At 48.8% G+C, this 13,172-nt stretch overlaps 1 protein-coding gene across 1 annotated transcript in view; it reads right to left on the reverse strand.

Moving 5' to 3' along the window:
- KMT2A (lysine methyltransferase 2A) overlaps nucleotides 1-13,172 on the reverse strand; it is a 63,607-nt gene that overhangs the window by 33,769 nt on the left and 16,666 nt on the right. Inside the window, 1 exon segment of the mRNA XM_029074572.2 lies at nucleotides 3,928-3,997. Coding sequence (XP_028930405.1) covers nucleotides 3,928-3,997 — 70 coding nt within the window.

The following is a 13,172-nucleotide window of genomic DNA, read 5'->3' on the forward strand; positions in this document are numbered from 1 at the left end:
TTTCAGAGGAGTAGTAAGTCCTAAGATGAATAAGAAAAAGAAAGCCCCAAAACTCCCCTCTCCTCTCCACCCTGCTGGCCTTCGAGGAGGAACCCTTGGGGAAAAATGTTGCCCCTCTCTTAATAGTGCCTGTGGCATTTGTTAAGCATTTACTATGTGCCAAGCATTGTACTAAGTGCTAGGGTAGATATTCAGGTCCCACATGAGGCTCCCAATCGAAGTGGGAAGGAGTACAGGAATTGAATCCCCATTCTGCAAACGAGGGAACTGAAGCACACAGAAGTGGCTCACCCAAGGTCACAGAGCAGGTGTATGGAAAAGCCGAAATAAGACCCAGGCCTGTTGACTCTTTCCTTAGGCCACGCTGCTTCCTAAGCCCTCTCTTCAGGACCGATGAACTTGGGGTGAATTTGGCCATTGGGAAACCACCGGCTGAAGTGAGGTGCTTTTCTAAACGCCTACTGCTCAGTTCTCCGGATCCCCCAAATCTGAGTAGAACCTATCGACTCCTCTAAACCCCAAGCTCGCATCTGACCGGCAACGGTCCCTGGATAAACTGGCTTGCCGGACTAGACGGAGCAACTGTTTATTAGGCAGGAAAATTTCACAAGAGGGGCCAAATTAAGACCACTGAACTCACTGACGTGTGAGCTGATTGGGAACTAAAGTAAAAAGGCAAAGCCATTCACTCACTTACTTTACCTTGTTCAAGTCCCTCTCCCCAGGGTTTGGGGTGATCAACTGTCCAGGCACCAAAAAGCTGGGACTGACAGTTTGGTGCCGCGGGTGTGTCCGTAGCTCGCTGGATCAGATCTCATTTAATCAATGTAAGGGAAAACAATTACCAACTGAGATGAACTGTGAATGCCTCCGCATCAGAGGGCTGTGAGAGTACAAGTCTCACTTTCCATTTTCTAAAAATTCTTCTTTTCCGGGGCAATAGTTTAGAAAGCATGTCGGGGCTGCTTGCGTGATCATATTCTCTCTTCCACCTTGACTTTTCGAAGGGAAGCAGTGGGGCCCAGTGGAAAGAGCATGGGCCCGAGAGTCAGAGGACCTGGGTTCTAATCCCAGCTCCGCCATCTGTCTGCTTTGTGACCTCGGGCAAGTCACTTCATTTCTCTGTGCCTGCTACCCCATCTCTAAAATGAGGGTTATATCCTCCACCCTCTTAGATATTGAACCTCATGTGAGACAGAGACTGTGTCCAAACTGATTATCTTTTATCTACCCTAGCACTGTACAGTGCCTGGCACATAGTAAGTGCTTAACAGGAATCATTAAGGGAAAAAAATTAACAAAAATAAAGCCCTGCTTGACAGAGCACACCCCAGAGATAAAAACTCCCACTAACGGGGCTAGAAGAAGCAAGAGATTTATCCCTCTAAGATGAATTTGCAATAGTTCCTGCATCTTTTAAATATAAATGTCTCTCTCGACCATTAACATCCGTTCACTTTTGCTCCCAAGACCTCTCTGCTCCAGGATACAGTGAGAGACCCACAAATCAGCTCTAACCAGCTGCTAATCACAACTGAAGTGATGGATTGGGAGGTGGCAGGGAAGTAGGTTTCAGTTCTTAAATAATGACGCGTGTCCAGATGGCTCCGTTTTTAGAGACAACAAGACTGGCTCGGACTCCAAAGTCTCCCTCCAATCCCCGCAGCAGATTGACAGGCAAGGCAGAACTCGAGGGAAACCATCATGCAACAGACAGTTAGCGGGAATCATCAAAAGAGAGCCTCCTAGCCAGAAAAACCACACGAGGAGATTCTCGATCACTGGGTTGGACTTCAACCTGACCAATTTACCAATGCCAAGTACCATCTTCTGTTCAGTTGGGAAAAAAAAAAAATTCAACCCCCACAAGCAATTCTTCAAATAAAAATGGAATGAAACTGGGGTCCCCAGTCCTTGACTAGATGCTTAATCTGCAGTAATGGGTGGCTAGGTGGAGAAAGCCAGCTGAGTCTCACTTTGATGGGAACACTGCTGTCCTTTTGAAAACGACACAACCCATCCATGTTCTTGGGTCTCGGTGGGGGTGATGGCCGGCTGACTGGAAATACCACAGTGACCGGGTGGGGTGCGGAAAGGATCAGCGTCTGGGGTCCAGATTTCTAACCCAACATCTACCTGAGGGTTTGACTCCAGCAGAACCTCCAGAACTGGTTCTCAGACCTACTGGGGGCTGCCCCTTCCTAGGACAAAGCCCAAATGCCAGCGGACATGGAACGAGCCAAGCAAACGGGGGAGAACAAACGTCCAACAACTGCATGCTTAAGGGGATTTGCTATTCACCCACAGCCAGTTAAAAGCATAGAAACAAAACTAATTATTAGACCGGAGCACAGATGGGAATTTTTTTTTTCCAACGAGCAGCCTGCACCCCTTCACTGGAGAGCAGTAGATGGCCATTCAATACTACTTCCGGAGGAGGCGAGGAGGGAATGGGAAATGGTTCTTTTGGGAAATGAGTCTAATTGCACCGATCCTTTGTCCTGTGCAATTTCATCTCGCCAGTCAGATTCCGGCCACTTCTTCTTGAGAAATGGAAAAACGGCCCCGCCGATACGACGAAACACTTTCAGTCCAACTCCTCCTGTTTTTGTCTGGGTGCCAACCCTGGACATGGGCCAGAGGTCCAAAACCGGTAACGAAGACTACTCCTTACAAACTGCCTTGGGGACTGGGAGACGCGATGGACCGACTCTCCCAGGCGCTTAGTGCAGGGCCTCGCATTTAGTAAATACCACCGAACGATTGAATGACGGGAGATAGGAGAGGGGATCGCTAGCTGCGGTGTAGCTGCTCCGGTTCTCCTCTTTTCCACTAGACCGGGATCAGTACTTCTCAACTGGCGGTACTACTTCTAGAGAAGCAGTGTTGCTCAGTGGAAAGAGCATGGGCTTAGGAGTCAGAGGTCATGGTTTATAATCCCGGCTCCGCCACCTGTCAGCTGTGTGACTTTGGGCAAGTCACTTCACTTCTCGGTGCCTCAGTTAACTCATCTGGAAAATGGAGATTAAGACTGTGAGCCTCACGTGGGACAATCTGATGACCCTGTATCTACCCAGCGCTTAGAACAGTGCTCGGCACATAGTGAGCGCTTAACAAATACCAACATTATTATTATTACCACCCAAAGCAGGAAACAGGTTTTAGATAACCGTTCACCAACAACGGCATCCAGTGAGGGCCCTGTGGTCTGCACAGCACTCTACTGGGGTCCTGGAGGACACAAAGGAGTGGAAGAGAAAAAAATGACAACCCCTCCCCCCGAAAAAACCCAACTCAACAACAACAACAACAAAAAAAGAAAACGCATGATCCCTGCCATCTGGAGATCTGTTGAATCTCTCTTGAAAAAGGACTTGCTCTGCTCTGTCTCTGCAAGTGTTATTTCAGCCCTGCATTGTGGGCCCCCCACACCAAATATCACTCAAGCCGCTCCCCTTCCCGCCAAAAACACTGAAATAAGGGCTGTTTAGATGGCTGACTCCTCGTATAGGCCTTCCATCCAAGTTCCCAAGAAGGCCATTGCTAATTTCATTCTACTTTTAATAGACAAACTATTTGGGGGTGAGGGGAGTTGGGGGTGGGCATTTCCGACTCCTCTTCGACATTTGGATAGGCTCTCCTCCTTCCTTTCGAATCTCCAGCACACTTCCCAACCAGCCAGCAAACACCTCCCGCCTCCTATCCCCACGTCCGTGCTCTCTCCAGCCGGGGAAGGGGCAGTGAGTGGGAGAAGATGGGGCAGGGGGTTGAGGTCAGCGAAGCAGAGCCCTTCAAGAGTTAAGGATCTGAAATCGAGTACTGAGGGAGGGCCAACAGGAGCCATCCCTCTCGGACAGAGGGGCAGGGGAGCCTTAGCCACCTGTGACCTCTCAGAACCCACCCTTCCACCTCCTCAACTGGACTTACCTGAAGGGGACCTTGTGGGACTTCGCACTTTGACTTCTTCATCTGAGCCAAAACCTAAGAACTGCTCATCCTACAACAAAGGAAAACGATTTTAAAATCACAAGTTCAGACCCGCGGCTAAAATCAGCATTCCCACCTCGCGGAACTTCAAGCACTGAGCCCGCGGGTGACCTCAGAGACAAACAGCCGACGCGGCCACCCATCATCACTCCGACTACTCAAGCTGCGGAACCCTCCCTTCTGGGGGAGAAGGCCCCAGGCTTCGGGACGCACGGGTGGTTGGTGTGCTGGATCAGGCCTCGAGATGCCATCTTTGATACTCGTTACCCAGGGAGGAGCTCTGTACTCCAAGCGGCTGACACAGCCCCAGGCTCTTAAAGAACTAGCTTCGTTAGTCCAGGTGAGTACGTGTGTCCAGCGGTGGGAAAACATAACTCCATTCGGACCGCACGATGCCTTTCGACGAGGAGTTGAGGGAGCCTGACCGGAGGCAGGAGTGGAACGAACCCCGTCGGGATCTCTCTCTCTCCCTCTCTCTAGAGAAATGTCGACGGAGGACCAGAGGCGGCCCGTGCGGCCCCAGTTTCTGAATGATGTGATGGGGGGAAGAGGAAGGGGAAACCATATCCTCAAGACCCAGACACCTTAGCCTCGGGCCAACTCTCATTTCCACTCACGGAGCAGCTGAAACATACCCATGACCACATTCCTAGACCCAAATACTTGGCCCTGGCTCTGCCCGTTACTGGCCCGGGGTCAAAAAACCCAGTCTAATTAAAGGAAGCTGAGAGGGAAAAAAAAAGGGTTCAGAGATTCCACCCCTAGCAGTTCTTTCCTACCCAGAAGTGGGACTTTGGAGCCCAGGAACAGAACTGTCATGTCAAATACGAGAGCAAAAGACGGAATGAAGAACAGATTTTTCTCCAACCCCCAATTTACACTCAGTAGGCAGCAGGCTTAGGCACCAGACTGCAGCTATTAAAGCGCCGAGAATTTACTTTCAAGGAGGCAGACCACATGTATGTGTCGATACCAACATCTGTGGGTTTTTTGCTGAAGGACTGTTCACCCGATAGGTTTAAAGCTACACACTCCGGTGCTGATCTGGACAACCGCTTTCCCACCGGAAATATTTTTCAGGATCATTTCAATCCTCCGGCCGACTGCTACCTATAAAATCGATCCATCGATCAGCGCAGACCCCTGTACTAAGCGTTCGGGGGAGTCCGATACGACAGAGTTGGTAAGCCCGATCCGAGCTGTACTTCCACCTCTCCTCTAAAATCAAAACGTTGGCAGAGTAGCCGCATAACCCGGATCAAGGCTTGGAGGTGAGTGGTGTCCCTAACGCAACTCTCTGTGGTCTTCTTGTTCGGGGACGACTCAAACTGAGAACGTTTAACATTGTCTCAAAGAGGCCGCAAAGACGACGGGTTTTGAATAAAAATGAAAGCGACACCGGACCTTGTGTGATCCCAGGACCCTAATAAGAATGCCGAATTTGTGTAATGAATACCAGAAGACTTTCTGGATAGTCCCCACGCTCACCACGAGCTGAATTTTTCAGTAACCATTTCTCACTGTGAACATTATTTGCAATTGGGGGAAAAAAATTCGATCACCGGCTCTCCGTTGCAATTTAGGACACCGCTTCAGGCGGGTGGGGCTTAGAGCGGCAAAAAAATTCTGGAATGGTTTTTAGAGTTTATTCTCTTGGAGTAACTACATTTCAAAAAGATAAACACCCAGCTGGCCCTGAGGGAAAAAAAAATACAAATAGCACCTTAGCAGAGATCAGTTCCCGTAACTCTCGCTGAGTTATATATAGAAAGGGCACACTACAACAACCACCTCAAGACGTGCTAGATTGGATTGTCCCAAACTGACATATGATTTCGTTTCGCCTTCTGCCAAATTCCACAAGGAAAGAAGACTTTACTTGAATATTTTAAAAGACGGGCACCTTCTCTCACAAACGGTGCTTTTTTCTTTTTTTTTTTTTTCCTGAACTCCATCTGTAAAACTACACCTGGGCTCCAGATTATCCAGTTTTGAATCGATACCTCTTCTGCATTTTCCTCCTTGTGGACACTGCTCCTCTGTGCATCTCACAAAGACATCTGGGGATTTCCCACATAGACATATTAGGAACTCAATGCTAAATGCATGAAATTGAATCCCAGCAAGAACGATAATGAAAGGTAACCGTCCAGGTTAGCACCGTCACCAACACTAACGTAAGGAAAGGTCAAGGTTTCTGTGGGTTTTTCTGCTGTTTGTAATGGCCGCAATATATCTGGGGAACCCGCTAAAGTTTCCAATGTCAGAAACGTAAATTCAACCCAATTCCAAATCAAAAAGAACTTTCAAAAACACCAACTGGGCCTCTTAAACAAGCCTCAAATAGATCTCCAGAGACCGGAACTTCATCTTATTTAACTTTTTCTGTTGTTTCCTTGGATTTACTGGTGCTACCCAAGGGATCGAGAACAACTTGGGTTGGAGAAAGGAGGGGGGAATAAAGAATCCATCTATCTTGCTTACTGTGTGCAGAGCACTGTACTGAGCGCTTGGGAGAATATGACAAACAAACCCAGAGTCCAATTTCATTTCCTTTTGCTTGCCCCATCGGCTGCCTTTTGGAAACATAGAGGAATGCCTTGCGGTGGTTTAAAGAATCCAGATGGCTTATTATCTCAAACCATCAGTCCCCCAATAAGGGGTGATCAATTTATTTCTATTTTTATTATTTTATTATATTTTATTTTTTGGGGAGGCCCTCATGGTTGATTTTCCAGCTCAGGAGGGAAATTGAAAGCCCAGCTCTGGAGCCTGGGGAAAAAAGGGGGGTGAAGCACGGCCCGGAACCTGCCTACTGATGCAGAATCAGCTGCTCTGCTCCCCTCCCCCACCCCTCGGACATGTGGGGGTCCCTGCGAGATGTAAACACTGCTACCGGCAAAGGCTTGGAAGGGATTTCTCTGTTCCGAAGTTTTGAAAGGTTAAAAAAAAAAAAGGGTCTAAAAAAAGAACTGCAATTAAAACCAGCAGAGCCTTGTGAAATGTTCCATCTCCCCTCTTTCCCCCCACCCCCAGGGCACCCGGGGGAAGGAGGCATCAGGCTTTATAAATGATCGGGCAAGGGTGGTCTTGGGTCACCAAGAGCTATATTCAATTTTTTGTTATTGTTATAATGGTATTTGTTAAGCGCTTACTATGTGCCGGACACTGTATGAAGTGGGGATAGATACAAGGTAATCACGTTGGACACAGTCTTTGTCCCACATGGGGCTCATGGACTTAATCCCCAATTTACAGATGAGGTAACTGATGCCCAGACGTGAAATGACTTGCCCAAGGTCACATACACACAAGTGGGAGAGCCGGGGTGAGGGCCAACATCTTCCAACTCTTTCCACCAGGCCACAATGCTTCTCATCAAATATTTCCCCCCTCTCCTACAGTACTCAGAAAGTCAGGCAGGAGCCCGCCTCCTCGGCCCCCGCCAAATAAACCCCCAAAGCTTATTTGGGGCCCGAAAAGGCGGTGGTTCCAGGCTCCTGAACGACAGAAATGACACAAAATGAAAATCAACTGGGGGAGCACTGGATCAAGCTGTTGTCTTAAAAATGAATCACTTTGTGTTTCTAGTAAGCAATCTGACTAATTGAGCGACAAAACCACCCACCTGAAATACATCCTTTATCTTTTAACCTATTGGGGGTTGCCGTACTCTCTGGCCACCACAACTTTTTTGTTTCTCAGCTTGACCTCACCTCCCAGTTTTTGTTTCTTTAAAAAAAAAAAAAACACAAAAAAAACCCACCTGATTTTCTGGGAGCAGGGATTTTCTCCCTCAGTGAGAAAACTGTGGAGAAGCTTGGTGTGCATTTCTGATTGATGAAGTAATATTTTTCACAACTAGCAATTCAAATCAGGCTTAAAACATTCTCAGGCTGACGTGCTTGTAAATTCTCGTGATACGGTAGTTAATGTCAGAATCGTGTGGAATTGTCTCTACGGAGATTATGCACTCATGCTTTCTAAGCAGCTTCTTTAACAAGCACTAGCTTCTCAGTGTGCGGATAACTCACATTTTAAAAGTTACTAAATAAGGAATGAGACGAATGTAATAATCTGGAATAAATGATTTACCACCTAGCGCTCAAGTGCACGAAGAGTTCACGCCTCTTAGCTTCTGGTTCAAAAAACTGACATGAGGGTTTGATCGATTCGGGCAGGATTGGGCTAGAGATAGATCAACTCTGTCAACTCCTTGTGGGCAGGGAACGTGACTACCAACACTGTTGTCCTATACTCTCCCAACCGCTTAGACTCTCCGTAAGCGCTCAATAAATACCACTGATTGAAAGCGGGAGACAGTGTTATTCCATTCCATGTGCTGGCTCCCTCCACTTGCTCATGCTGACTACCTGGTGATGCATCCTCAACGAACGCAGCATTCTGAAGGAAATCCCCAAACACCTGTACCATTTGATAAATCAAAACCTTCAGGAGTTCCTGGTCTCTAAGGAATAAGCGTCAAAGGCTTGTGGCTCCACTCTGATTGAGGAAGCTGGCTAAAACTTACACTAGAAAGATTGCTGCCCAGAGCTGATGATGATAATAATAACTGGGGTATCTGTTATGCGCTTTACTACGTGCCAGGCCCTGCACTAAGCGCTGGGGTGCATACAAGCGAATCGGGGTGGATGCAGTCCCTGCCCGATGTGGGGGTCACAGTCTCCATCCCCATTTTACAGGTGAGGTAACTGAGCCACGGAGAAGTGAAGTGACTTGTCCGAGGTCACACGGCAGACAAGCGACGGAGCCGGGATGAGAATCCATAACCTTCCGACTCCCAGGACCACGCAACCGATGACTGCTGGCGCCATCCTTCTCGAAGCTGAGCTAGGAGTGGGGAGACGTTTCAGTTCTCCAACACTCCTGATGCCAGTACCCACTCTTCGGCCCTTTGAACCGGCACCGTAACTGAGCCCCGCGCTTGCCATTTAAGGATCAGCGTGTGCACCGTAACCAGGGGCCGAATCATCTAAAGAGATTAGATGTGACCTTCACTTGCTACCAGGAATAGCAGCACTGGTGAGCTGATAGCATCTCAACTCTAGGACTTTTGCTCCCTGTCAATGAGTACCTGGATCAATCAGTGGTATTTATTGTGTGCTTACTTTGTGCGGAGCGCTGTACTAGGCGCCCGGGAGGGTGCCATACTTGGCAGACACAATCCCCGCTCTCGACCGAGGATCTCTGGTCAAATGGGTGAGGGAGGCATTTATCTTAGGTTTTCCTCCAAAATATTTTCAAACCAAAGAACGTCCGGGCCATATCACTACCTCAGAAGAGCCCTTATACTGCTGCTGTTACCTCAGAGGTGGCTACTTTCTTTTTTTAAAAAAACACAACAGTATTTGATAAGTACTTAGTATGTGTGTTCCCTCTAGACTTTCAGCTCATCGCGGGCAGGGAATGTGCCTGTTATATTGTTGTGTCGTACTCCTCTAACTGCTCAGTACAGTGCTCTGTACACAGTAAGCACTCAATAATGACCGACTGGTTAATTAGATAGGACACAGTCTCTGTTCCACCTGGGGTTCACAGTCTAAGAGGGAGAAAAGGAGCACTGAGGCACAGAGAAGTCAAGTGACCTGGCCAACGTCGCACAGTAAGCATTCGGCAGAGCTGGGAGGAGAATCCAAGTCCTCTGCCTCCCGGGCCCGTGTTCTTTCCACTGGGCCACGCGGCTTCCATCTTGAGTGAAGCGGCGATCTCCGCTCCCGTTTGGAATCACGCTTTGGAATTCTGAGGGGAAGCTGACAAGCTTCCCTACATTGCAGAGAAGATGAATGGAGATGAAACTGTTGCTTTCCCTCAGCCTTTCTTTCATTCCAAAAGAGAGGACTTCGAAGAACGGACCCTTGCCCACTATTGCAGGCTACGGCCGAGTCTCACCCGAATGTTACCGGTCATCCCGGACCAAAACGGAAAAATACACCTGATGGGCTTGAATCCGCCTTTCTCTCGGTGGGTGTTGTGTCTGCGGTATTTTTAATTCCACCTTTTGAGTGTTCCTCGTGGCGGGTGTCCTCTTATATCTTTCAGAACCTGGCAGAGGCCAGGCAGAGAATGCGAGGGGCTACGCAAAAGCTAAGAGACTGAATTAGTAAGAACAACAGTACTTGCAGAAATACCCAGGAGGTATACTGTGCATCTCGGTAGCTACAGTTAAAAAAACAATAACACTCCCCCTTGGGGAATTATACCAAAGTAAGCGCTCACTACTTCTGGCACCTTTCCCCGTTCGTCTATCTAGAAGCATTCAAAGCCCCAGAGCTCTGTGCTTGCTACGCAATAGTTAAGGAACAGTCCCACGTACGCAGGCGACATTTAAGAAAAGCGGGGAGAAAATACTACGGGGAGAAGAAGGGGATGTACAAAGCAGTAGACCGGACATTTCCTTTTGACTTGAAGCTGTCTTTGACTCAGATGACCACACCCCCTCGAGTAGCCTAACCAGTTCTCATCAGTGGCATTTATTCTAATCACCGACAACTTCGGCACCCTTGCTTCAGCCGCAACGCCCGATTAAACGCTCGTCTTTCTCCACCGGGGCGGTCGGAAAGCAAATTTGGAAAGGAGGCGGGAAGGGTCAGCCAGCCGAAGGGGCTCCCAACCTCTCCCCTCCTGCGTCTTCTTTTTGCAGAGCGGCGGTGAGGGTCTGGAAACAGCGAGAGCCGGTGGAGGGTCACGGATCACGGGAGCTCCCCGTCAAAGCGGAGCCCTGCCTCGTGCCGAGTCCCAGGATGGGAGGTTCTAGTAGCACTTGGGTAGATGCAGGGAGATGACGGGGAGGAGGGTCACATATGTGGGGCATCTGTCCCTGTCTCGTTGCCCCCGTGTTAGGGTGGAACTAGCGGTGACCCACCGGAAAGCCTCAGGTAGGCAGATAATAATAATAATGGTGGTATTTGTTAAGCGCTTACTATGTGCAAAGCAGTAAGCGCTGGGGGATACAAGCTGATCAGGTTGCCCCACGTGGGGCTCACACAGTTTTAATCCCCATTTTACAGATGAGGTAACAAGCACAGAGAAGTTAAGTGACTTGCCCAAAGTCACACAGCTGGCAAGCGGCAGAGCCGGGATTCGAACCCATGACCTCTGACTCCCAAGCCCGGGCTCTTGCCACTGAGCCACGCTGCTTCTGTAGATCCTCCACAGCAGCCAGACCTTGGAAGCCCGGAAGAGAGGTGTGGCTTAGTGGCTAGAGCCCGGGCCTGGGAGTCAAAATGACCTGGATTCTAATCCCGGCCTGCCACACATCTGTTGTGTGACCTTGGGCAAGTCACTTCACTCGGCCTCAGTTCCCTCATTTGTAAAATTAAGAGTGTGAGCCCCATATGGGACAGAGACTGTGGCCAACCTGATTAATTTGGATCTCCCTTAGCGCTTGGGACAGTACTTGGCACCGAGTAAGTGCTCAACAAGTACCATAAATATTATTATTAATATTAATGTTATTATGGCCACCCTGGACGAGGGCGATCTCACTCAGCTTAGGTGAAGGCTGATCTCCTGTTCTCCGACAGGATGGATTAATCAGGCTGTGGGCAGGGAATGTGTCTGCTTATTGTTATAGTGTACTCTCCCAAGAGCTTAGTGCATCGCTCTGCACAAGTGCTCAATAAATATGACTGACTGAATGAAGGCCAGCACCTCTGAGGTCATTTCTCCTCCAGACTGTAAGCTTCTTCTCGGCGGGGAATGTGTCTGCTGATGCTGTTGCACTGTACTCTCCCGAGCTCTTAATACAGTGCTCTGCATCTAGTAAGTGCTCAATAAATATCACTAATGATGAGGAGTCTGGCTTCATAACAGATCATGGGGTTACTGCATCCAAGTGGCTGCTGAACGTGGTTTACCTACCGGATAGAGCACGGGCCTGCGAGTCGGAAGGTCCTGCGTTCTAATCCCAGCTCTGCCCCGTGTGTGCTGGGCGACCTTGGGCTAGTCGCTTCACTTCTCTGGGCTTCGGTTACCCCGTATGTAAAATGGGGATTATGAGCGTGAGCCTCATGTAGGACAGGGACTGTGTCCAACCTGATTAACTTGGATCTAATCCAGCATTTAGAATGGTGTTTGGTACCTAGTAAGCGCTTAACAAGTACCATAATAATTATTATTATTAATAAATCCTGGCACATGAGGGTGGAATCCCAAATCGGTTAGGAGAGTTTACCCTGCTCCTGCACCGACACTGCCGTTCTATCCAGAGGAGAGCCGAGAGGCAGGGGTGGCGGGGGGTGGAAGGGGTTCTCCGGTTCTGGGGCCTCCGAGCACTTGTGTGGCTCTCTGAATTGGCTGGCAGATGAGAAGTGGAGCGAAAAGCTACACACTTTTAAAATAAGCTCCCGCCCTTGAGGTTATGTAATGTGATGGGATTCAAAAAAAAAAGTTTGACAATACCCTGCTGTCAATCAATCAGTGGGATTTATTGAGCGCCTTCTGTGTGCAGAGCACTGAACTAGGTGCTCTCGCGTTTGTGATTCCGAGGGGAAAGGGGCGATCGTGCAGTTGCGGCTACCGGCACAGGTGACATCTTTAAATGAAGTTTGGGTCACCATCGTCACTTGGATAATAATAACGATGATGATAATAATGATAAACAATTACAGTGTTTAAGCACCTACTATGTGCCAGGCACTGTACTAAGCCCTGGGGTGGATACAAGCTAATCAGGTTGGACACAGTCCCTGTGCCACATGGGGCTCACAGTCTCAATCCCCATGTTACCAATGAGGTAAATGAGGCACAGACAGGTGGTGGAGCTGGATTAGAACCCAGGATCTTCTGACTCCCAGACCCATGCTCTATCCACTACACGACGCACCAAGCACCGTACTAAGCGTTGGGGCAGATAAGATAATCAGGTCCCATATGGGGTTCACAGTCTAAATACAAGGAAGAACAGGTATTGAATCCCCGTTTTACAGATGAGATAACTGAGGCCAAGAGAAGTTAAGTGACTTTCGCTAGGTCATACAGCAGACAAGTGGTGGAGCCAGGATCAGAACGCAGGCCCTCTGACTCCCAGGTCTTATGGTGGTATTTGTTAAGCGCTTACTACGTGCAAAGCACTGTTCTAAGCGCTGGGGGATACAAGGTAATCAGGTTGTCCCACGTGGGGCTCACGGTTTTAATCCCCATTTTACAGATGAGGTAACTGAGGC

This window comes from Ornithorhynchus anatinus, chromosome 11, assembly GCF_004115215.2.
Source record: "Ornithorhynchus anatinus isolate Pmale09 chromosome 11, mOrnAna1.pri.v4, whole genome shotgun sequence".
Lineage (NCBI taxonomy): Eukaryota > Metazoa > Chordata > Mammalia > Monotremata > Ornithorhynchidae > Ornithorhynchus > Ornithorhynchus anatinus.